The 27251-nt window shown below is 36.2% G+C and overlaps 1 protein-coding gene across 1 annotated transcript; it reads right to left on the reverse strand.

The window, feature by feature from the left end:
• On the reverse strand, positions 1-27251 carry RGS18 (regulator of G protein signaling 18). The gene is made up of 5 exons (XM_004315846.4): positions 26906-27251; positions 26314-26415; positions 25224-25285; positions 3364-3530; positions 1-1393 (listed from the first exon to the last, which is right to left on the reverse strand). The coding sequence occupies exons 1-5, from the start codon at positions 27022-27024 to the stop codon at positions 1136-1138; spliced, it is 708 nt and encodes a 235-aa protein (XP_004315894.1). The 5' UTR covers positions 27025-27251; the 3' UTR covers positions 1-1135.

Consider the following 27251-nt stretch of genomic DNA (forward strand, 5'->3'; position numbering starts at 1 on the left):
TGAAAGAAGAAATTAAAAATATTTATTACTATAGGTGATCTACAGTTTTATACTTTACAGTTCAACTAAAATAACATTTGCCAAAGCCAAACGTATGACATTTTAAATACAGACGTTTACATATAATGCAACACACATCTAAAAGTAAATATTTCCCGATAGTTAGAGACATACATACTTATTAGCATCATCATCTTTGAATAATATAGTATTAAATGATTCAGTGAGATTTGGAATAAGAACATGATCCATGGAGGAACACTATCTGAATATGAGCCTGTGTGGCATGTGCCTGAGTTTCCAGGGCCTTGGACTCCTTGCCTCTTTATTTCCTCTCATTCCAAAAATAAAGGTTCATGACTCTGGGGATAAACCTCCTCTGGTCATCATTCAGATGACTCACTGCCCACTCTTTTAGCGGAAAGTTTTTCTCACAGATGAGAAGATGCTCCACTCAGTCCCAACCTGGAGCTATTGCAGCATCTGGTCATGTTTCTTTGACCACCAGAAGTGGTTCCGTATAACTGAGTACGTCCATGCTCACTTAGGAATGAGCACAAATGTGGATCCCATTCTCGGTTATCAACCTAGGTTCTGTATGACCTGGAAGTTCTGTAGAGATGAATGTGTCCTCCCAAAAGTTCCTGTTGCTGGCTTATAGCTAGAAGTGATATATTGCTATTCTTGAGCCAGGGTTCTATACTCTCTATAACTGAACCAGAGAAAAGCTTCATCGTTATAGAAAATGTTGTCCAAATACATGGCTATCTGAGCATCATATAGTTTACATCTAGAAAAAAAAGTCCAAACTAGATATTTGGCCAAACTGTTGAAATTTTGCAAAAGTTTAACCTTTACAATCTTATACAACATAATTATTACTTCTTTTCTGCCTTTTAATTAAGCAATAAGTTTTTCTGACTATGAATGAAATGAAGTCAGATGGAAGCTTTTACAGAATATCTTGGCAGATAGAGTATATATTGTCAGAATAAAAATTTTGGTTTGCATTTTTTAAATCATTTCGAATGATGCACTTTATTTTAAAAGACTTACCAATTTGTTAACATAAACATGCTATATCTTAGAAGCAGATATACAAGCTTGCCAGCAAAATGAGCAAAATTAATTTTCTTTATAACCAAATGGCAACATCTGACTTTACATCCTGGAATTCATTGTAGGTAAATGAACGTGATCGTCTTCTAAGATTTGTTGGTCTCTGAGGTCTTCCTTCTATCAAGTCTAAATAGATGTCAGATTTCAGAAAACGTGTGTAACTGTCTTGCTCCATGAGCTGATACACTCTGCTTTGTGCAGCATCAAAACTGTGGAGGGTGGGTTGGGTGATGCTCCTGGTGATGATTTCTTTGGTGTGAAAATCAAGGTTAACCTGGATAATAAAAACAATAATAAAAGTGTAATTATCGTCAATCTACTTAAGTAAACACCTTTGAGAAACAGAAGTAAAGGACTGACTCCACGTTGGAGGGGGCATACGGCACTTGGATGCTTGGTGCTTTTCCTGTTGTGGGTCCAGGGATCCAGTGATTCACTCTGGGCTGGCATGTTACCTGGCTCTTCTCTCCCTTTGCACCCGGTCCTTATCAGTCTCTGCCAGTGTAGGATCATGGAACAGTGTAATGTTAGGTGTCCTAGAGGTCATTAGATTCAACTCATTTTCAAAGTGAAAACTAAACTTTGTAGAAATTCAGTTATTTTGAGTGAGGGCAAGCAGTGTGTTTGGGGCATATTTGGGATTTCAATGTGAGGCTTTTGCTATATCCCAGTGCTCTTTTCATTATATTATGATGTTTTCCTACAAGCAAACGTGTGCTGAAAATGCCTATATGCATATATATGTGTGTGTGTGTATATATATAAAGATATAAAATCCTTTAACGCTTTTTATCAAAACATTGATGATATATTCGGCTTTGATGGTGCTCAGTTTTCAGTTTTCACGTAGGTTTCTTTTCCTTCGTGGGTAACACCACATAACCAGCTGCCTTTGTTTACTTGTGTGTAAGGGGAAGACAGGATAATACTTTGAAACACAAAACAGATTGAGACATACTGAAACAAGGAAAATAACTGTCATTTCATGTGCAACAGTATCTACATAAGCAGTGCTACCTCGTGGACAGCAACAATTTATAGTCAAACAGAACTCTTAACAGTGACAGATTATCAGTTCTACACTTCTGTGAAAAGACACTATTTATTGAGCACGTACTAAAAATACAGAAACTGTAATTCATATTCAAGGATAGTGAAGTAATATTTGCTGGTTTAATAGCCATTTTAGCAGTTGTTTCATACAGTTACCTCATACTGAGCTTGCAGTAAAAAAAAAAATCACAATTGTTTTTTCACTTGAACCGTTGCCAAATTAGGTTTTCCTCATCTTTCTATTATGAAATTTTCTCTTAGTCCATCTTAATGTGTAGGGATAATAATTACAGGGCAAATGAAACTTTGTACAGGTAGATGAGCTAACATTAAAATAGTACATAATACAAACTTCTTGATTTCTCTTACCTTCATCACGTACAAAAGTCTTTAGTTTCTACAAGCAGTTACTTGTGCTAAGGTGATAAACATGATAAATGAATGAATCTAAATGTTGCAATTAATTGTGTTCACTCTTAGTCTAGAATAAAATACCCTGAGGAGTAACTTCAGTTATACCTTTCCTTCCATAAGCAATATCTTATAATGCATTCTGTTTGTAAATAGAAATCTATATACAGGCCGACCTTGGAGATATTGCGGGTTCCCTTCCAGACCACCTCAGTAAAGGGGATATCGCAATAAAGTGAGTCACACAAATTTTTTGGTTTCCCAGTGCATAAAAATGTTATGTTTACATGATAATCCATTAAGTGTGTGATAGCATTATGACTAAAAAAACAACATACATCCCTTAATTAAAAAATACTTCATTGTGCAAAAAGGCTAACCATCAGCTGAGCCTTCAATGAGTCACAGTAGAAACATCAAAGATCACTGATCACAGATCACCATAGCAAGTATAATAATAATGGAAAAAGTAAGAATTATTGTGAGAACTACCTAAATGTTACATAGAGATATGAAGTGAACCAATGCTGTTGGAAAAATGGCACCGATAGACTTGTTCAAGGCAGGGCTGTCACAAACCTTCAATTTGTAAAAAACAAAATATATGTGAAGTGCAATAAAGTGAAGAGAATAACATGAGACATGCTTGTAAATAACCACCATTTTTGTTTCAACAAAATTCTGACCTTTCTGTTAGAATGTATGGCAGTACCGATTTGATGAAGACATATTCTCTCAAAAAATTTTCAAACAGATGTAAATTTTTACAATCATCTTTACCTCTTGTGGAGCATCATTCTGTATAAATTTCTCATATATTGCTTTTGCTTTATGAATTATTTGTTGAGGGTCTTTGCTTTTCTTGAAATCTTCACAGGCTATCCAAAATTCAATGTTTTCCTCACTGAATTCAGTTTTAAGAAATCTGGTAAAAGTCTCCAGTCCATCTACCAAGGAAAGAAGTGATATATTTTAACTAAAAAATATTGATACTGAGAATATATGCTACTTGATATTGAAGTACAACTGTGAGTGTTAGCAGAAGCAGCGTCTTCCCTCTAATTCAGGGCAGTAGCACACATCTTGCTCATGAGGAACCATGTTAACAATTAGCTGAAATCTTCACAACTATGAAAGGTAAGTACCATTTCTGTTGAAATGAGGCTGGTATCATACTTAGACCTGAGTAACAGGGACCTTAAATCTGGACCTCACTTTGGGTTTCTCTCAGCTGTGCCTTTCCTTGGGGTGAGTGTCGTAGGGTTATTCTACAGAGCCAAAGAGCCATTCCAGCTGGAGATCATCTCTCAACTTCTAGACCATGCTTCTTGGACTCAGGACCCTGAAATTCCCTTTAAAAGGCTTTGTGGGGCTTCCCTGGTGGCACAGTGGTTGAGAATCTGCCTGCTAATGCAGGGGACACGGGTTCGAGCCCTGGTCTGGGAGGATCCCACATGCCATGGAGCAACTAGGCCTGTGAACCACAACTACTGAGCCTGCGCGACTGGAGCCTGTGCTCCGCAACAAGGGAGGCCGCGATAGTGAGAGGCCCGTGCACCGCGATGAAGAGTGGCCCCTGCTTGCCACAACTAGAGAAAGCCCTTGCACAGAAACAAAGACCCAACACAGCAAAAATAAATAAATAAATTAATAAACTCCTACCCCCAACATTTTCAAAGAAAAAAAAAAAAGGCTTTGTGTTTCCAGGATTGGCACAGTCCTCTTCCCCAGATACATCCACCAAAGGCACCTGTCTCAGTGGAATGCACACCCCAAGGCTTGAGTGTGGACAGGACTTGAATTTGCATGCTGGAGTGTCCACCCAAATGTGCAAAGAGGCCTCTCACAGTGTGGAACCAAACCATGGGTGGAAAGTGAAGGGAGGTGGGCTATGCTTATAGGGTAGAACTGGGAAGAGTCTGAGAATTTTATATTCAAACGTAATCTACCGTGTGTCACAACAGAAGGATAAAATGTTTTTTTTTGTTTTGTTTTTTGTGTTTTTTTTGCGGTATGCGGGCCTCTCACTGTTGTGGCCTCTCCCATTGTGGAGCACAGGCTCCGGACGCGCAGGCTCAGCGGCCATGGCTCACGGGCCCAGCCGCTCCGCAGCATGTGGGATCTTCCCGGACCGGGGCACGAACCCATGTCCCCTGCATCGGCAGGCGGACTCTCAACCACTGCGCCACCAGGGAAGCCCAAAATGTCTATTTTTAACAGTTTATTAGCCTGATCTGTAACTCTTAAGCATTTAGAAATATAGTATGGGGCCTCTATTTTTACTTTTTTCCTGAGGCCCATGAATGTTAGGGGCAGGTATCAAGTCTTATGGAAGACTGCCAGGGTTCAAGTTCTTGTTCAGCTAGTTACTATGTGGTCCTGAGTGAATTACTTTTCCTTTCTGTGTCTCAGTTTCTCAATATTTAAAATTAAGATAATGATAAAACGGACCTGATAGAGCTGTTTAGAGAATTAAATGTGCCAAAATGTGCAGGACGCTTAAAACAGAAACTGGCGTATAGCAAGTACTCTATCTGGGTTTTGATGGGGGGTGTGATGGTTATGATGATGTTGATGATTTTGATGACTATCGTTTTTTTTAGGCTCAGTTAGGTAAAGTTTCATAGCTAAAACTGTGGCAGACTCAGGATTCAACACTAAGACAATCTGACTTTAATACTAGGGTTCTTTCAACTATTTATGATATTCTACTTTTTTGGGCTAATAGGTTTTTGGGTTTTTTTTCATTTATTTTTGGTCGTGTCGGGTCTTTGTTGACGCGCTTGGGTTTTCTCTAGTTGCGCGAGCGGGGTCTACTGTTCGTTGCAGTGCGCAGGCTTCTCATTGTGGTGGCTTCTATGGTTGTGCAGCACCGGCTCTAGGCACGCGGGCTTCAGTAGTTGTGGCTCGAGGGCTCTAGAGCGCAGGCTCAGTAGTTGTAGCACATGAGCTTAGTTGCTCCGTGGCATGCGGGATTTTCCCAGACCAGGGCTCGAACCCGTGTCCTCTGCATTGGCAGGCAGCTTCTTAACCACTGTGCCACCAGGGAAGCCCCGGTATTTTTTAAAAAAATTAAACTTCTTTGAGAAAATTATAGATTCACGTGTAGTTGCAGGAAATAACAGAGACAGAGCCCATGTACCCTTTATCCAGTTTCCACCAATATAACATCTTGTAAAACTGTAGTAAAAATATCACAAATAGGATAATGATATTGATATAGTTAAGATATAGAATATTTCCATGATTACAAGGTTATCTCATGTTGCCTTTTTACTGTTATACTCACATTTTTCCCACACCCAACCCCTCCTTAAATGTTAGGAACCAATAGTCTGTTCTCCATTGCTGTAATTTGGTCAATTCAAGAATATGGTATAAGTGGAATCATGTAGTATATATTGTTTGGGGTGGCTTTTTTCATCTACCATGATTCGCTGGAGATTCATCAGTATAGCAGTAATTTGTGCCTTTTCATTGCCGTGTTGTATTCCATGGTATGGATTTGTATAACCATTCCTGTTGAAGGTTTTGGGGAGCAGTTATCAATAAGGATGCTATAAACATTTATGTATAGATTTTGTGTGTGTGTGTGTAGATGTAAGTTTTCATTTCTGTGGGATAAGAGAAGTGAAGCTGTTCAGTTAATGGTATTTGAAATAGAGAAGAGAGCATTATAGAAGCATTGAGAAAAGGTAAAAATGTTCCTTCTAGATTTTTCAGATAAATTTTCTCAGGGACTTCCCTGGCAGTCCAGTGGTTAAGACTCTGTGCTCCTAACGCGGGGAGCACATGTTTGATCCCTGGTTGGGGAACTAAGATCTCACATGCTGCACAGCACAGCCAATAAATAAATAAATAAATAAATAAATAAATAAATAAATAAATATTCTCAGAGAAATTCACATTTGAGTTGGATACAAACAATTTTTAGCAATCTTTCTTTAGATTTGTTCTCTACTCATAGTTATGACCTATTTCTCTTTCTGCTATCACAGGTGAGTTATTACACGAGGAAATTTCATGAGTGCTGTCTAGATTTCTCACCTAGCAGCGTTTGAAATATTCTTCTTCCTAGGATTCTAGGACACCATACCTCCTAATTTATACCATCCGATTACTTTAAGCCTGGCTGTTCCCTGGTTAAATGTGATGTTCGCTGGGATTCTGTTCTTTACATTCTTCTCCTTTTCTTGCCTCTTCTACCTCCCTTTTCTTTCTCTATCCTCCTGTATCCTCGTCTTCTAACATTTTTCCTGAAACTCCTTTCCCCCTTATTTCCCTCTGTACTTTATGCATACTGCTGGCACCTACAGGCAAAATAAGGCATTACAAACAATCTTGCAAACCAGTAAAGTTTCTCTGAGTTAAATTTTGATCTAATTAAAAGATTTTAATCTCATTGCAAGAAATCATTAGAAGAAAATTTTTCTCTTCACCTCAGATATTCCTCCAGCTACTGATCTATATCTTTCTCCTTACAAAGTCTTTTGAGTAAGCTTTCTGCAGTTGGTCTCTTAATCCCCTTCACGCATTTACCTCCCCATACACTAAAATGTGGTTTCTACTCAACGCTTGACTTAAATAATTTTTACCAAAATGACTTACTGTAATATTCCATGGAAAAAATTTTTTTCCAATCCATATATTACTTCATCTCTCTATGACAGCAGGCAAAGATGAAATATGTCTGTAATTCTTTTCTATGACACATACACTCTTGAGTTTCTTCTTATATCTCTGACTACTGCTTTTCTAAATACTTCTCAGTTTATCCTTCTTCCTTCTTCCCTTTAATTCCAATTCCAGGGCAATCACTTCAACACTTTAACACAATGAATATGCTGATGATTTTCAGAAATGATCTCCGGCTCAGATCTCTTTCCTGAGCTCCAAGCTCATATCACCCAACATTTGGTAAACATCTCCACTGAATTTCCCACCAAAATAATCACATCACAGCTGAATTCAATATCTTCACCCAAAAGCTTCCCAGAATGTTTCCCACGCAATGACACCATCCACTCAACAACTTAACCCACAACCCTGGCATCCTTAGGGATCCCCAATTTTCTTTTCAACTCAATTGATAATCAAATCTTCTCAACTTTATCTTCTTTATGTATCATGCATCTGTCTTTTTATTTTTATTCAATCTGGAATTACCCTTATTCAGACCAGGATCATATTTTACATAGATTATTATAAAAACCTTCTAAATGGTGACTCTGACTCCAGGCTTCACTTGCTTCCCTCCCCTGCTAACCCCCCCCCCAACACTTTCCAAGTTATTATTCACATTCTAGTCAGTAATATCTTTCTAGAGTACAAACTTAATTATATTTCTTCACTGTTGAAAATTTTCCAACAATGCCCTTAATCTCTTTCCACTCTCTTTCTCACACTCTAAGCTCCAAGCACAGTGAAATAACTTAGAGTTCCATTCATGTGCCATGTTCCCACATCTCTTTAGCTTCTATTGAAAAGATTTTCTCTTCCTACTCCAATTTTATCAATCTAATTTCATCAGACTAATCTGTATCACCCATTGAAGTTTAAATTAGAGATCACTTTATCTGGAAAGATTTCACTGATCTCTCAAGAATAAGTTGGGTGTCCTTCATATATGACTTCCTACACTGGGTAACATTTAAACTATTGTGCTGCAGTTGCTTCCTTATTTTTGTTTCTCATGCTATATTGTGAGATTCATGAGATGAAGGCCCTTGTCTAATTTGCCACAAAAATCCCCAGCATGAAGGAATCACTCAATATTTACTTACTGAAAGAAATAAGTAATAATTGAACACGTGAGAAAAAGTACAAATTTTCATTAAAAATACAAAAGTTCTAGCAAAAAAATCTTGTTGAGGAGGCAGAGATGAGTCTGGGGATCATGATATGTTTGGGATTTGTGGGTCAGGGTACAGAGGAAAAAAGAGAAGAAAGAAACATGCAGAGGGTGCCTGGAAGTCTACATGCAGGTTACCTGTAGATCCTTGGCTGAGGGTCAGGCTGTACACGGGCAGAGCAAACTCTGTGAAGCCCAGAAGAGTATAGCTACAGTGGTGCTGAGAGGTAAATGGAGATCAGGGAGTTTGCATGGGTCTGGGAGACTTTGGATTTCTGGCCCAGCTATAGTGGAGATACCCAAGAAAGGCTATATTTTTGGTATAAATACTACAGGCAAGGTCTTTGTCCTCAAACTAAGATAAATTGGAAAGAGATTGGTTTTAAATATCAAACTGATCAGAAAGAATCAAGAGGATCCACCCGTGATTTAACTGACTGCCAGAACAATAATCTAATGCTGTTTAAAGGAAGACAGCATAATCTAGACTCCTATATCTTCCTCCTTGCACACATACAATAAAAATTTATTAGGCATGCAAGAAATGTCTAATGTGACCCATTATCAATAACAAAAGTGGTCAATAGAAACAGATACCTGAAACACAAGATACCTGAAATGTTGGAAATAGCACAATGTTGAAGAATGAAAAGGTTAAAAAAGACATAAGGAGTGAATAGATGCAAAAACTCAGAAAAGAAATTGAAACTATAGAAAACAATCAAATGGAACTTCTAGAACTAAAATGGAAAATACCTGAAGCAAAAAAAATTCATTGGATCATCATGACAGCAGATTAACAACTGCCTAAGAAAAGATGAGTAGACTAGAAGACGGGAAAATAGAAATTATTTAATTTAGGATAGTAGAGGACTTCCCTGGTGGCACAGTAGTTAAGAATCTGCCTGCCAGTGCAGGGGACATGGGTTTGAGCTCTGGTCTGGGAAGATCCCAAATGCAGCAGAGCAACTAAACCCATGTGCCACAACTACTGAACCTGAGTTCTAGAGCCCACAAGCCACAAATACTGAGCCCACCGTGTGCCACAACTACTGAAGCCCGCGTGCCTAGAGCCTATGCTTGGCAACAGGAGAAGCCACCACAATGAGAAGCCCACACACTACAACAAAGAGTAGCCCCCGCTCACCACAACTAGAGAAATCCCACGCACAGCAATGAAGACATAACACAGCTAAAAATTTTTAAAAAATTTAAAAAAAAGGATAGCACGAAACGAGGGGGAAAATTTCACAATTATACTTCCAGATTTTAATTCTGTTCACTCATACATTTATAGAACAAATAGACAGAATGTCAATCAGAATATGTAAAACTTGAACATTATCAACTAAATTGAACTAATTGACAATTATATGATATTCTACCAAATACATATTTTCAAGTGCACAAGCAAGATTATCTAAGATGGATCACATGCTAGAATGTAAAATGAATATAAATAAATGTCAAAAGATTGAAGTCTTACACAGTATGTCCTTTGCCCATAACGGTTTTAATCAAAAATCAACTGGTCATTTTCACAGTGTTGATTCTTCCAATCCAACAACATGGTATATCTCTCCATCTGTTTGTATGATCTTTAATTTCTTTCATCAGTATCTTACAGTTTTCTGCATACAGGTCTTTTGTCTCCTTAGGTAGGTTTATTCCTAGGTATTTTTTCTTTTTGTTGCAATGGTAAATGGGAGTGTTTCCTTAATTTCTCTTTCAGATTTTTCGTCAATAGTGTATAGGAATGCAAGAGATTTCTGTGCATTAATTTTGTATCCTGCAACTTTACCAAATTCATTGATTAGCTCTACTAGTTTTCTGGTAGTGTCTTTAGAATTCTCTGTGTATAGTATCATGTCATCTGCAAACAGGGACAGCTTTACTTCGTCTTTTACAATTTGGATTCCTTTTATTTCTTTTTCTTCTCTGATTGCTATGGCTAAAACTTCCAAAACTATGTTGAATAAGAGTGGTGAGATTGGACAACCTTGTCTTGTTCCTGATCTTAGAGGAAGTGGTTTCAGTTTTTCACCATTGAGAACAATGTTGGCTGTGGGTTTGTCATATATGGCCTTTATTATGTTGAGGTAAATTCCCTCTATGCCTATTTTCTGGAGGGTTTTTATCATAAATTGGTGTTGAATTTTGTCAAAAGCTTTCTCTGCATCTATTGAGCTGATCATATGGTTTTTATCCTTCAATTTGTTAATATGATGCATCACACTGATTGATTTGCATATATTGAAGAATCCTTGCATTCCTGGTATAAACCCCACTTGATCATGGTGTATGATCCTTTTAATGTGCTGTTGGATTCTGTTTGCTAGTATTTTGTTGAGGATTTTTACATCTGTGTCCATTGGTGATATTGGCCTGTAGTTTTCTTTCTTTGTGACATATATGTCTGGTTTTGGTATCAGGGTGATGGTGGCCCCATAGAATGAGTTTGGGAGTGTTCCTCCCTCTGCTATATTTTGGAAGAGTTTGAGAAGGATAGGTGTTAGCTCTTCTCTAAGTGTTTGATACAATTTGCCTGTGAAGCCATCTGGTCCTGGGCTTTTGTTTGTTGGAAGATTTTTAATCACAGTCTCAGTTTCAGTGTTTGTGATTGGCCAGTTTATATTTTCTATTTCTTTCTGGTTAGTCTTGGAAGGTTGTGCTTTTCTAAGAATTTGTCCATGTTTTCCAGGTTGTCCATTTTATTATCATATAGTTGCTTGTAGTAATCTCTCATGATCCTTTGTATTTCTGCAGTGTCAGTTGTTACTTCTTTTTCATTTCCAATTCTATTGATTTGAGTCTTCTCCCTTTTTTTCTTGATGTGTCTAGCTAATGGTTTATCAATTTTGTTTATCTTCTCAAAGAACAAGCTTTTAGTTTTATTGATCTTTGCTATTGTTTCCTTTATTTCTTTTTCATGTATTTCTGGTCTGATCTTTATGATTTCTTTCCTTCTGCTAACATTGGGGTTTTTTGTTCTTCTTTCTCTAATTGCTTTAGGTGTAAGGTTAGATTGGTTATTTGAGATGTTTCTTGTTTCTTGAGGTAGGATTGTATTGCTATAAACTTCCCTCTTAGAACTGCTTTTGCTGCATCCCACAGGTTTTGGGTCATTGTGTTTTCATTGTCATTTGTTTCTAGGTATTTTTTGATTTCCTCAATGATCTCTTGGTTATTAAGTAGTGTATTGTTTAGCCTCCATGTCTTTGTATTTTTTACAGATTTTTTCCTGTAATTTATATCTAGTCTCATAGCATTGTGGTCAGAAAAGATACTTGATATGATTTCATTTTTTAAAAATTTACCAAGACTTGATTTGTGCCCCAAGATATGAACTATACTACCCAAAGCAATCTACAGATTCAATGCAATCCCTATCAAACTACCAATGGCATTTTTCACAGAACTAGAACAAAAAATTGCACAGTTTGTATGGAAACACAAAAGACCCTGAATAACCAAAGTAATCTTGAGAAAGAAAAATGGAGCTGGAGAAATCAGGCTCCCGGACTTCAGACAATACTACAAAGCTACAGTCATCAAGACAGTATGGTACTGGAACAAAAATAGAAATATAGATCAATGTAACAGGATAGAAAGCCCAGAGACAAACCCACGCACATATGGTCACCTTATCTTTGATAAAGGAGGCAAGAGTATACAATGGAGAAAAGACAGCCTCTTCAATAAGTGGTGCTGGGAAAACTGGACACCTACACTTAAAAGAATGAAATTAGAACACTTCCTAACACCATACACAAAAATAAACTCAAAATGGATTAAAGACCTAAATGTAAGGTCAGACACTATAAAATTCTTAGCGGAAAACATAGGCAGAACACTCTGTGACATAAATCACAGCAAGATCCTTTTTGCCCAATGGAAATAAAAACAAAAATAAATAAATGGGACCTAATGAAACTTAAAAGCTTTTCACAGCAAAGGAAGCCATAAACAAGATGAAAAGACAACCCTCAGAATGGAAGAAAATATTCACAAATGAAGCAACTGACAAAGGATTAATCTCCAAAATATACAAGCAGCTAATGCAGCTGAATATCAAAAAAACAAACAACCCAATCCAATAATGGACAGAAGACCTAAATAGACATTTCTCCAAAGAAGATATACAGGTAGCTAACAAACACATGGAAGAATGTTCAACATCACTAATCATTAGAGTAATGCAAATCAAAACTACAATGAGGTATCACCTCAAACCAGTCAGAATGGCCATCATCAAAAAATCTAGAAACAATAAATGCTGGAGAGGGTGTGGAGAAAAGGGAACCCTCTTGCATTGTTGGTGGGAATGTAAATTGATACAGCCACTATGGAGAACAGTATGGAGGTTCCTTACAAAACTAAAAATAGAGCTAACATATGACCCAACAATCCTACTACTGGGGATATACCCTGAGAAAAACATAATTCAAAAACAAACATGTACCAGGATGTTCATTGTAGCTCTATATACAAGAGCCAGGATATGGAAGTAACCTGAGTCCCTTGACAGTTGAATGGATAAAGGAGATGTGGCACATATATACAATGGAATATTACTCAGCCATATGAGGAAACGAAATGGAGTTATTTGTAGTGAGGTGGATGGACATAGAGTCCAGAGTGAAGTAAGTCAGAAAAACAAATACCATATGCTAACACATATATATGGAATCTAAAAAAAAAAAAAAGGTTCTGAAGAACCGAGGGGAAGGACATGAATAAAGATAGAGACGTAGAGAATGGACTTGAGGACACGGGGAGGGGGAAGGGTAAGCTGGGACAAAGTGAGAGAGTAGCATGGACTTATATATACTACCAAATGTAAAATAGCTAGTCGGAAGCAGCCGCATATCACAGGGAGATCAGTTCCGTGCTTTGTGACCATCTAGAGTGGTGGGATAGGGTGGGTGGGAGGGAGATGCAAGAGGGAGGAGATATGGGGATATATGTATATGAATAGCTGATTTACTTTGTTATAAAGCAGAAACTAACACACCATTGTAAAGCAATTATACTCCAGTAAAGGTGTTAAAAAAATCAACTAGTAACATAGCTTTAAAAGCCCCCAAATATTTGGAAATAAAACAACACATATAAATAATTTATTGATCAAAGAAGGAATCAAAAGAGAAATTAGAAAGTATTTACAATTGAATTATAATAAAAATACAGCACATCAAATTTTGTAGGATGCAATTTAAACCGCATTTAGAGGGAAATTTACCACATGAAATGCTATACTAGTAAAAAATAAAATCTGAGTTTCTACTTTAAGAAGCTTTAAAAACAAGAGAAAATTAAAGCCACAGTAAGTTGAAGGAAAAAAAAATTATAAAACAAGGCTATATAAAAGAAAACAAACCATAGAGAAAATTTACAAAGCCAAAAGTTGGTTGTTCAAAAACATTAATAAAGTAGAACTCCTAGTGAGGCTGTTTCATGGTAGTAGGAAGAAAATCAGTGATATTTCCACAGATCTTAGGCATATTACAAAGATAGTAAATATTATGAATGATTTTATGCCAATAAATATAATTTAAATAAAATGGGAAAATTGTGTAAAGAAAGCCTACCCAAACTGACACTGAAGTGAAAAATCTGAAACTATTAAATTAATAGATTTTTATAATAAAAATACCACCCCCCCAAAATAAAATCTTGGGCCCAGATTTGGTGAATTTCATCAAACATTTAAGAAAAAAGTATTCTAATGTTATACAACTTACAGAAAACAGTGGAGGGATGAATAATTTCCTTCTCATTTTAAGGGGCTAGGATAACTCTAATACCAAAACCTGACAAATGTAACACCAACAGCACCCCCAGAAATAATGATTAAGAAAGGAAAAGAAAATTATAGACCAATGATCACAGATGTAAAGATTCTGAACAAAATATTAGAGACTTAAATTCAGGAATTTAAAGAGGGAGAAGCATACATTCTAGCATTAAGGCAAAAAAATTGTGAAGTAAATGATAGCTTTCTTTGTCTACTCAACTTATTTTCACTTATATTCATTTCTTCTATTCACTGTTCTCTAGAACTATTCCTCATGGTCCATGATTATTTGTGATATAGTAAGTTCCATATAGAATGAAGCAAGAAGAATGAATAGGGTAGAACTATGGTGATAACTAAGAGGGTTTGCATTTTTAACATGTTTAAAGGTTTTGAGGGCTAAGTGCTGTTCATACACATTACTACATTTAATACTACAACATATGTCTGGAATATGTCCTATATTAATTTTCGTAGCTGAGAAAACTGAGATTCATATAAATTCAATTGTCTCAGATCTCAGTTTTCAAACAAACAAGTTGTAGAAGTATATCTTTCTCAAGAAGGCAGCACTTTCTGTCATAGGTAGAGTAACAGTCCTTCAAAGATGTCCATGTCCTAACCCTCAGAACCTGTGACTACATTACCTGACATGGAGCAAAAGCTTTGCTGATGTGATTAAGGTTAAGAACCTTGAGAGGGGCAAATTATCCTGGATTATCCAGGTGGACCCAATCTCATCACATGAGTGCTTAAAAGTGAAGGAGGAAAGCAGAGAAGTGGGTCAGGGGAATGCGATGTGAGAAGCACTCTTGCTGCCCTTCAAGATGGCAGAAGATGGTCAAGAGCCAGAGTGTGGTGGCTTCCAGAGGGTGAGAGTGGCCTTAGTTTAGAGCCAGCAAGAGAATGGAGACCTTGGTCCAAAAGTGCAAAGAGCTGACTTCTGCCAAGAACCCAAATGGATAGGAAAGGGATTCTCCCCAAGACCTTCCACAGAGGACAACAGCCTGCTGACACCTTGATTTTTTTTCCAGTGAGATCCGTGCTACACCTCTGACCTACAGAACTGTAAGATAATATATTTGTGTTGTAAGTCCCTAAAGTTATCATAGCTTGTTACACAGCCACAGGAAACTACTGTAGTCCTCAAATCATGTGTTACATGTCACCATTTACTTCTCCTATATCTAGAACTTGTCCTGTTTGTCGTGAAGCATTGTGTTTTCATTTTTGTTTTTAATGCTGAAAGCAACTGTTTGATTATATTAGAGATCCAGGAACTTAATGTAAGAGAACAACAGCCAGAAATGGCATAACCTACAGACATTCCCTAAGTGGTAGGTATGGGATCTCTCCAAACACTACCATGATAGAGGAGCCCTGTGGGCGTCTTCTACTCCACTGCTCCTTCCATTGGTGTTTTCATTGGGGTGAGGGGAGAGTCTGCCATTTCTTTTCCTTGGTAAATTGATCCTGAGCACCAGATGTTAGTGGTTAAACCTTAGTGAAGAAACTAGGAAGATAAGCAAAGGTCAGTCTCAACAAGAATTTGAGAAGGCATCATAGGACTGACATGCCACCCAGAAATTGTCCACAGTGATTAGATGCTGGTAAGATAATTCCTAGTCAAACACAGCTGTCTTAAGGAGGCCTTAGTTCTAAGCGCTTCCTGCTTAAGTCAACAAATTCTAGTCTCTGAGGAGAAGGAAGAATGATCAATGTGAGTGATATTGAACCACTCTTGTTCTTATTTCTCTAGCACAGTTAGTGTTTGATTTTCAAGATTTATTTCTCATGCTGTGTAGTGTGCTTTGCTCAGAATGTAGCAGAAAAATATAAATGGATAATGATTCCTTGAAGCTTTTTGATAGAAGATTTTCCCCAAATACCTACAAATATATATATTCTCAGAGTAAAGTTAGTGATCTATCTCTGTTTTTATTATTTTTAAGCCAAAATAGCTATGAAAGTGAAAAACAGGGAGTCAGACAAGTGGGTTTTACCCTGACTTGTTAACCCACCAGCACTCTTAGGGATTACTGTTCCTCAGTGCGGTCTGTTTGACTTTCCTTTCCACAACTCTTTTACCCTCTGTAGCTCAGTACCTGAACTTGTAAAAAAGCAGTCTGAGTCATTACTATTGTCGAAGGTTACATTCCTCTAATTTTGGAAAACTACATCACAGCAGCAACCTTTCAGACTTCAGGTAAAGCTGGAGCCCCAGGCTGATGACTTTAGAAAATAGGCTGAATAAGCATCATTTGACTATTGATTGGCAACAGCTTGAAAACTTCTTCCTTTTCCATTTATGCGACTAGAAAGATCATTTTGTTGCCTAATCTCTGCTTTTACTTTTTGTCTTTTTTTTTTCCTTCTTCTTCTTGTGTAATGATCCCAGAAGGAAACAAGGAGACTAAGGCAACACATGCCTTTCAACCCCTCAATCAAAATTGAAGTAGAATTTGAAATGTGGGCAATGTTTAGGTGTGTGAAAGAAAAGCCACAACAAAAACAACCATCTGTAGACCAATTGGCTTAAACCAAACTTTAGGTAGTTACGTAGTCATGCCCCAGCCTCTGGCCAGAACTTTAAAAAAAATATATTGAGAATTCCCCCTTGATGAATTTTTAGTGTAATCAAAAACCGCTGCTTAGCACCCATACTTCCTTCCTCTTCAAAATTTCTAAAATGTTTGCCCTTTTTTCCTCCAATTAACATCCACTTTTTGCTGGATTGAATCCTAACTATATGTATAGTCTCTTAATTTATCTCTCATAATTATCTTCACAACTGATAGATTCTTTGTATTTTTTAATAGAATTCTGAAATTTCTTATTTGCTCGGTAGCTGCTATAAAGTAGTCTGAGGAGGATTCCTTGACTAGATATTAGGAAACAATTGGAAGCAAGACAGCAAAATGATGGTGAGAACATCTTCAGGTAATCCTAATTAAGAAAAGCAAAAGTGGTCGTATGGAAATGTGCACTTTGATATTGAAAAGCCTGTCATTGGGTGGTATTGCCCTGTGTGTTCATGATGTGGGTCCTGCCTCTTCCTCTCCCACAGTGAGAGACATCTGTCTTGTTCTAACTTGCTCCTCTGTTACTATTTAAATGGAAATTAAAGCAAAGTTATCAAATAAAATGCCTGCTATCTTACAACAGAATGGTCTGTTCCAGGTCAGACCTAGACGGGAAAAAGGAAATTAAGAATATGCTTTAGTGGGCTTATGAATAAAGTTACTTTGACCCCAGTGAAGGGAAATGCTTTTTGGATTTCATTTTATTCTATCTATATGTCATATATAAGCATGATTGATCAGTTTTTAAATACCAGATTGTTCCTAAAGCAAGTTGATAAATTGCTGTGACAATTTTAGGAGGATATGGTCATCACTTTTCCTATTAATAAATCTCAATTATAAGAAACTTTTTGTATTGACACCTAGAAGGGATCATCCATATGCCAGACAACTGAAATTGTTACTTATTAAAAATAACTTCCTTTGTCTATCTTTTAATTATTTGTGAAACACTTAGTATGAACCTGAGGACTGTATTATAAACTGAAAATGCAGTGATATTAATTACAATAGTTGAAGTTTTGAGTCTTTGCTAAGGCCTTGGCACACTGCTATATGCCTTTTATTGGGGCAGTTCCATTTAATTTTCACACCAGCCCTAAGGAGTTAAGTCCTGTTCTACCCATTTATACAGATGAAGAAGCTGAGGTTCAGAGAGTTGAGTTGCCCTGAATCTTACCGCTGGGAAAAGACAGCACAGGGGTTTGAATCCAGGTTTATTTTGTTTATAATTATAGAACGTTTGTCTTTCAACTGCCATGAAACAACAAAGTCTTTACTGTTGAGGAATATGGAGATTAATAGGCAAGACAGGCATGTATAGACCAAGGACTAAGAAATGAGAATTGCAGGGGTGACTAATTCCGTTTGGAGCAGCAGAGAAAAATCAGCTTACTTAAGATGACTATAGAAGCCTTCCAGAAAATAACATGAATGCTACTTAAATAGTCCTTCACTAATTCACAAAGCATGAGTGAGTGTCAGCTCTGTACCAGCCGTTGGGCTTTGGAGTACCACCGTGCTTAGTCTTGAGTTTGATACAGACATTCAAAATGAAGTCACAGCATTAACGTAAGGAAAAGCGCTGTGTGTTAAAAGTGCTCATGGTGAGTTAAAGTGAATGAATCTTGTTGCCATAATATGAATATAATAGGGGAGAATAAATACTGATTCAACAAACAAATTAATGATGAATGAGAAGGTAGTTCATCTATTTAAAAGTTTAAGTAAATGACTTTTAAAACAAATAATACGTAATATCGTGCAGGATTATCCCAGCACACTAGTTACTTCCTGTTTCTCTTACTTGGGGCAGCTGCATGAAGTCAGGTCACAATGGAACCGTTTCTCACACAGAGGCAGTAACTTACTAAACAGTCCTTTAGAAGAAAGCAGTGGTGAAGACATCTGCCAAAAGCGCTTGATAGAACCCGGGATTAGAATTCACACTGGAAGAAGCTGGCTCAATGTGTCATACAAATATGAAATGCTTGTAATTGCATGTTTCTAAATTGAAACTCTGACATCTGTTGGAGTATTTTTCTGATGCCAAGAAACCAAATGAAACAAAAAGTCAAGGAACTCAGAAGTTGGAAACCCAAATACAGTGTGGTATCTTAAGTACTAGGTTGCCTTGCTTCTCCTTTGATATTTGACTTTGGACCTGCCACAGAATGTGGTAGTTACTTGTGCAATAATGATTTGTTTGTGTGGCCCATTTATAATCTAGACTGGATTTTACTTACTTTTATTTTTTAGATAGATAAAGTAATTGCGTGCTTGTTACGGGTCAGCTTGATTCAGAAAGTTAAATTTGCAGAACCCTGGAATCCCTTATCTTGCAGAAAACTGGTAACTGAAAATTGGAAAGGGCAACTTAAAAAGCCACAAGGTGAAAAGTGTAAGGAGAAGTGCTAATTTCCTTCCCCAAAAGAGAAGTATGCACTTCCTTGCAGCCTTTCCTCAAAGTCAGTAATATGTACTTCCCACAGTATCATCAGTTCCTGTTTTTAAATCAAGGGGGTGAAATGACTCACATATTCCTTTTATCCTACCTTATCATGAATTAATCTCAAAATTAAGCTTAGTATATATAATCACAATTTAAAGTGCAAAAAGTCCAAGCAAATAGCTGTTAATAAAAAGACTAAAAATACTGGAATTATTTGCAGTGACTGGAAAAAAGGATGTACAGGAAAATAAACAGGTAGTAGTTGGAAGTTTTTTTTTTATTGACAGACTCCCTTCATAGGAAATAACCTTCTCTTTCAAATCTTTACTTATCAAGTATGTGAGATGGTTAGAAAATGTTTCTATAATCAATCATGCTTCTATATTCTAAGTGTGTGCCTATAAAACCCTTCAAAACTGCTGATAAAGTTTACCAGCAACTAAAAAAGTTCAAAGTCTCACCTGTTATCTTCTCCAAATCTATTTTTTCCACCTCTATTTCTGATCTATAAAAGGCACTCTTACCTTCCTATTAATATGGAACAAAATCTAGAGATCTTTGGCTCCTTTTTCTTCATCTCCTGTTTCTTCACCACCTCACTTTACAACATAAGTAATCATTCATTCAGTCACCAAGTTCTTCCATTTTCTTTCCAAAATAGCCCTTACGTTGAGGTTAACTTTGATATTTGTAACAACCTTGTAGGCAGTCCTATTATATGCATAGAATTCTACCTTTCTATCCATCAGAGTTAGCTTTCTAACAAACAAACTCTTCTTGAGTTTGTCCCCAACTTGATTTTCCAATGTGATTTTTCACTACTCTTTACCTCAGTGAATGCGACCTGCTTGCTTTCCTAGGTTATAAGCCCAGTAAGCGCAAATCGCTTATTTCTCTAGCCCTTTTCCTGCCTTTTTCTCTACTCAGGAATAACCTTTTCCTCTGCCTGTTGAAATCTTGCATGCATCGACATAATTTCATGTAATGATTTTCTAAAGCCTACATGAAACATTGCAAGTTCTACAGGCATATTTTAAACTATTTATCCAATTGTTTTCAAAATTATGTATTATCAGCAGCATTGTTTTACTTTCAAAGCTGTCTTACACAGAACCATATAAATATATGCATACAAACACTCACGAATATGTGAGTGTAATATACATATATATGTAATTTTATTGGAATTAATTGATTTGCTAAGTTCATATTGGTAACATTTATTTTCATAAAGTCAATTGGTAAGAAGACTGATAACTAAATTTGAAATTGATGATTATGAATGACAGTCTGATACTGGTTTTTGGTTTATTCCTTTTGTTTTTCTTAAACAACATTTAGAAATTATTGTTATATATGGTTTTAAATCATAGATTTTTATGATTCATTTTTCAGTTTCAGGCAAATTTGTCAATAAACAGGGAAGGCAGGAAAAAAATTACCTTAATATCTGCAGAGAAACAAATGAGGAATGGAGGTTAAATTATTGATGGACTGCAGTGTATTAAATTTACTGTATAACATATTTGAGTTCATTTTTTAAAATAACATTTACTTTTAGAATAGATTAGATTTACAGAAGAGTTATGAAGATAGGACAGAGCTTCCACACACCCCACACCTCCAGATCCCTGCTATTATTAACATCTTACATTGGTAAGGTACATATGTTATAATTTTTTTTATATATAAATTTATTTATTTATTTGTTTTTGGCTGCATTGAGTCTTCGTTTCTTCACACGGGCTTTCTTGCAGCGAGCGGGGGCTACTCTTCGTTGTGGTGCGTGGGCTTCTCATTGCAGTGGCTTCTCTTGTTGCGGAGCACAGGCTCTAGGAGTGTGGGCTTCAGTAGTTGTGGCATGTGGGCTCAGTATTTGTGGCTCGCGGACTCTAGAGCGCAGGCTCGGTAGCTGTGGCGCACGGGCTTAGTTGCTCCGAGGCATGTGGGATCTTTCCGGGCCAGGGCTCAAACCCGTGTCCCCTGCATTGGTAGGCAGATTCTTAACCACTGCGCCACCAGGGAAGCCTCTACATATGTTATAATTAATAAACAAATACTAATACATTATTATTAACTAAAGTCCCTACTTTGGTTATATTTCCTTGGATTTTACCTTCTGTGCTTTTTTTAATTTTAAAAGAATTAAGCTACATTTTAGGAACGAAATTTGAATACAATAGTGGAATTATCAAAACACTCCATGGATTCCTTGGTTTCTGTGGAACACAGCAAAAACACTGTTCTTTCTGCTTGAGTTTCATCTATTACCTGTTACCCTAAGCCACGCTTTTTCAAATTATGTTTCTCAATAAAGAATTACTTTCTCTCTAGTTCGCTAAATAAATTGCACTGTTTAATGCCCCATGCCTATGTTGGCTTTCTGCTTGGATGATCTCTTTCTCTTTGTCCAGCTAGTGAATTTTTTGTTAATCCCCTAAAATCTAGCATAAGAACCATCTACTCTTCTCCTTTCCTAAAGATGCTAATAATTATTCTGCAGTGGTTTTAGTATCAGGCATTTTTTTGTCAAATAAATACTCAAATTTTCTGATGTATTTTGTTTGACTTATCACTTCACTTCCCATTTGAATAAATTTAATACATTTTCCATTTCCTTTATATAGATATGGCATACAGAATTTGAGAAACTTACACATTTAACGAAACGGAAATTCTATAAAATCTGATAGAGCAAGGTCTTGAAGTGTGTGTGTGTTTGTGTGTGCATGAGTATAAAACTTTCCTTTTTTTTTTCTTTTTGGCCTACAGTCAAATCAATAGAAATGAGCTGAATTTGACCATTGCAACCATGAGACTTTCTTAGGTGATTATTTTAAGCTTTATAATTTAATAGTACAATAAGATTTGCAATTTAGAATAACTGAATTTTTGGGATTGATTAAAAGAATACCATTAACATAATTTTTTGTGAATCCAGTATAATTTAATTAGCACTTTGATCATGAGCAATGATAATAATGTCTAAGTGGGTCAGTGCTGATTTTTGTTATTCATGCTACCCCCTCTAGGTTCCAACTGCTGCTGTTTTACAGAACTTTAATATTTCCACCAGTAGAGAACAGAGAGGAGCAGATTTTTTTCCATTTGGTTTTGACTACTTGTAAAGCAACATGATTAGAGAATGCCAGGGGAGGATTTTCTGTAGGACTAATTGCCTAGAGAGAACCTTTATTCTCTCTAATGGGTCGTGAGAGTATGATGAAATTATTATATACCAATGTATTAAGTTAAAGAAAAGTCCAGCTTATATATTTCTTTCCATTGAAATTTAACCCTGTAAGTGATGTTTATACAGCTGGGAGCAGGTTGCAAAACAGAAAAAGATTATTAAATTTATTGTTGATAATTATTTTTCATGATAGCAGAAGCCATTTACATTTGTGTAGTGTCAAACAGTTATTGGCTTGTTGCAACCTAAGTGTCCATCGACAGATGAATGGATAAAGAAGATGTGGCACATATATACAATGGGATATTACTCAGCCATAAAAGGAAACGAAATTGAGTTATTTGTAGTGAGGTGGATGGACCTAGAGACTGCCATACAGAGTGAAGTAAGTCAGGAAGAGAAAAATAAGTACCGTATGCTAACACATATGTATGGAATCTAAAAATAATAATAATAATGGTTCTAAAGAACCTAGGGGCAGGACAGGAATAAAGACTCAGATGTAGAGCATGAACTTGAGGACATGGGGAGGGGGAAGGGTAAGCTGAGATGAAATGAGAGAGTGGCATGGACATATATACACTACCAAACGTAAAATAGATAGCTAGTGGGAAGCAGCCACATAGCACAAGGAGATCAGCTCGGTGCTTTGTGAACACCTAGAGGGGTGGGATAGGGAGGGTGGGAGGGAGATGCAAGAGGAAGGGGATATGAGGATATATGTATATGTATAGCTGATTCACTTTGTTACAGAGCAGAAACTAACACACCATTGTAAAGCAATTACACTCCAGTAAAGATGTTAAAAAAAAAAAAAGAAACAGAAAACAGTTATTGGCTTCTTACTCATCTCATGTAATCCTGACAGAAATTTATTTCTATTGGAGCTAAAGACATTGTGATCTCCATTTACAGTTGAGGAAGCTGAATATGAAAGTGATTAGGAAAGTGATTGTGAGGCAGAAGAGAACCAGAGCTCAAATCTCGAAAGGGACCCAGGACTAAGTTTTTCCTAGCAACAAATTTGGTTATATTATTCGAACACTTAATATTTACCAGGTGCTGGGTTTGGAGATCCACAGATGAAAAGACATGTTTCCTTATAATAAACATTCAAACTGGAAAAAAAAATGAATTCCACTTCTTTTTTCCTTGCTCTGACTAGTGAAGAGGCTCAAGGGCTGAGTTGTGCCCAAATGGTGGAAATAATAGGAGATTAAAAGAAGAAATAAGTTTGGGGGGCATGAATTAGGGAGGAAAGTTTTACACAGGTTGTAATTAGATAAATACCTGAACCAAGAGAGTGACAGAGAAGATAATGAGAATGGGAGATAGGTTTTACATATATTTGGCAAGAATTTTAACAAAAGTCAAGAAATGGGTGGATACTGGGAATGAAGAAAAGTTGAAGAAAGCTGTTCACATTATTTTTCTCCAAAATAGGGAGTTATAGAGCATTAAGGTGAAATGAGGATGGAGTAACCCATTAAACTTTTTTCAGCATGAACTTCCTTTCTTACCACTACCCTCCATTTTCACTACATCCTTGCCTAAATTTAAACCTTGATTTCTCTACCTATACTTTTCTTTCTCTGAGTCAATATTACAATTCAGAGGCAGAATCTGTTTTCATTGGAAGAGGGAAGGTCTTCAGGGAGAGTCTGCAGAAATAGGATTCTCTGTCAGTAAATCTAGGGGAACATGAACTGGTCACCAAAACCTTATAGATGGATGGACAATTAGGAGAAAATTAAAGGACATGAAGACAGATTAGAAAAGTTGGTTTCATCAAAGAGTGCATAGTACTTGAGGCTGAATTGCAAGTACTGCACTCCCAGCAACAGGAGCTCCTGCTTCCAGTAGACACCTTAGGATGAGAAAACCACTGGCAATGCTGTAAACAGTAGTTAGCCTCAGGCTAACCCAAAGAAATGCGGTAAGGAATAGAAGAACGTGGAGATACAAATAAAAGCTGTGGGCTAGAGGAAGTGTGTGGCTATTTGGTAGTGATAAAGTGTTGCTTCTTAAGCAGACTCTGCCTGGTTTAACGTGGAAAGCAATGAACCCTGTGGTTGCTTAGCCTCATCGCCTACTCGGTTCAGTCTGTCAGTTTTACTCCCTGAAAGAAACTGTGGATTGAATAAAGGCCAGGAAAAAATGCTTACTCAGCTGTTTCCTTATGCAGCTGACTCTAAGGATTAGCAATCCAGGCAGCCTGTCCTCTGACCTGTGCTTGGACAAACTCAGTATTTGTCCTCACTTTCCATCTCATCTACAAAGCTCCACCTTAAATGCCCACCTGATTCTCAGTTACTCTGCAAAATTCTGATGACTGATGCAAAGAGTGAAGCATTTATAAAATTAAAACAATATATATTTTCACGAAGGTTTCCTAAATATCCATGAACAGAGCTACTTTAGATTTTTGATCACTTAACAGTAAAAATAACACAGATAATCTGGGATTTAATAAAACCAAGGATCTCATTCACAAACTAAAAACACTGAAAATATGGAACTATTCATCTAGCACCAAGAAATATTTCATCCACCATAAGCAATTCTTAATAAAATAAGAGTATTTTTAAAATACTCTTATTAGTTGACTGTTCTATTATTTAGTTATTTCTGTGGATCAAAAACTCATATTGCTGTAAATTATCAATCAGACTAAATTTTTATGACAGCCTGCTTTGTATAGTTACATACATATTTTGTATGCTTTTCCATTAAAGAATAAAGTATTTGGGAAAAGTAGCACTAACCTTTATGGGAAAGCAGTTTGTCAAATGATTCACCCCATATCACTGCTTCTTCAGGAGAGATTCTGTTCAAGAAACAATGTTTTATAATGGAGTATGCAGAAACTCTACTTATGAATCTGCTCTAACATGTGCTATCATACTGCTCTTTTCAGTCATATTTCACAGGATTTCTCCTTTGATTATTATACAATGGAAATTGTATTTATATTGGAAAGTTCAAATACATTGGGTTTTGCCTATAAAACAATGTGTTAAAATAACATTATTTTCTCATGAATTATTTTATTTTCTAGGGAAAAATAATCATGTGTTAGGTTAAAAACAAAGAAATCAGGTCAATTATCTTTCTTAATTTGGCAAATAGGAGAACCTAATCTAACAGTGTCTTTCAGTCAAACTTTTTTAAAACTGCAATTTCCTTGAAACTCTTACCAAAATATGCAACAATTTTTTTTAACAGATACAGGAAGTTTGACTAATGAAGTTTTAAAAGGGTAAGAAATAGGAAACATTCTTAATACAACAAATATTTTAGAAATGTTGATAATTGAGAATTGAATATATTTGTCTTGGATCTTTTATTGGTCATATTTCATATTTGGAAAAATTTATATTATCCTAGTGTATAAGGTTATTCCATTTTCTGTTTGAACTAAAGAAATGGCTAAAAGTTACAAAACATCCCTTTTTGTGCTTTACTTGATACTGTACCTAGGGCATTTTTTCCAAACTACTGAAGAAAGAGATGAATAGCACTTCTCAATGACATTGTGCAAACTCTTAAATTAATGAGTATTTCATCAGTTTAAAATACAAAGTGATGAAGGAGTAAAATATATCATTTAAAATTGGCAGGCATATAATTTTAAAAGAGCATCTTTAAATTTTTATGAGATTACTTAATTCAAGCTATTAAAATGGTTTAATTTTATGGAATAGATCTAGTTTTTTTGAAATGAGATCGCTAACCCTTCCTTATATTACTGTGTAATATTCAATAAAATGGTAATCCCTAATTTCCTCTTTCTTAAATCTTTAATGATAGAATCAGCAAAATGCCCCCCCCCCCAGATAATTACAAGTTATTCACCTTGTTTCTTTGGCCAATTGCCCAGATCTGCTGGAAAGAGTATCTTCGTGAAACTCAGGTTTCTGCACAAGAAGACTTAGCCTATTTCTTTTTTCCTTAGCTCTGTAATGAAAAGGCATTAGCTTCAGGACAACTTGGATGACAATTGAAATCTCTCCTTCTGACTGACAAACAGATTTGGGATTGGTAATCACCTGGACACCCCTTCTCACCCACCTCCCTCACTCTGGACACGCTCAGTGGTTTTCTTAAGAATTTCATTTAAATACTGTTTATGGAGGAATTAGGATAGCATATGTGAAATATACTTGTTTTTTTTCCCCTCAGTGACTTTAAAGTATTTGAGATTATATTTCAATAAATATTATTACAAGTTCTCCTGTGTGGTTAAAATTGTTGCATTTTAAAAAATAAAATAAAAATACTTTTAGATTTAACAGTTATTTACTCCTAATAAATAGATTTTTTTCAGTTGTAATATTACAATCAATATATTTTCAACCAGATATTTTAAAAACAAGTGCTAACAAATATTCAATGTCGATCATGTTTTTAAAAGTATAAGGCTAACTTAAAAAATTATGATTTTTACCTGATTTTGGCTTCTTTGCTTGTTTCTTCTTTTCCTGAACCATATATTAACTTGAAAAAAGTTTTTTCTTTTGGTTCACACATATTTAATTGAGAAAAGAAAAACAATGATGTTTCCATCTTCTCTGTCTAAAATGTAGAGATGTCTAATTTATTACATCTTTCACTTGTTAATGCTATTCCATGGTTATACATAATGGAGTAAAAAGTTATCTCAACCCGTCAGCAACACTTTAAAAAAAAAATCAAGAGCTTGGGTTTCTGCCTCTGCAAAAATATAGAACTGAGGAACTAAAGTACAATTCAGTCTGGAGTTGTTTAGGGAAATGAGACTACAATTTTGCAAA

The sequence above is a fragment of the Tursiops truncatus genome, chromosome 1, assembly GCF_011762595.2.
Source record: "Tursiops truncatus isolate mTurTru1 chromosome 1, mTurTru1.mat.Y, whole genome shotgun sequence".
NCBI classification, from domain to species: Eukaryota; Metazoa; Chordata; class Mammalia; order Artiodactyla; family Delphinidae; genus Tursiops; species Tursiops truncatus.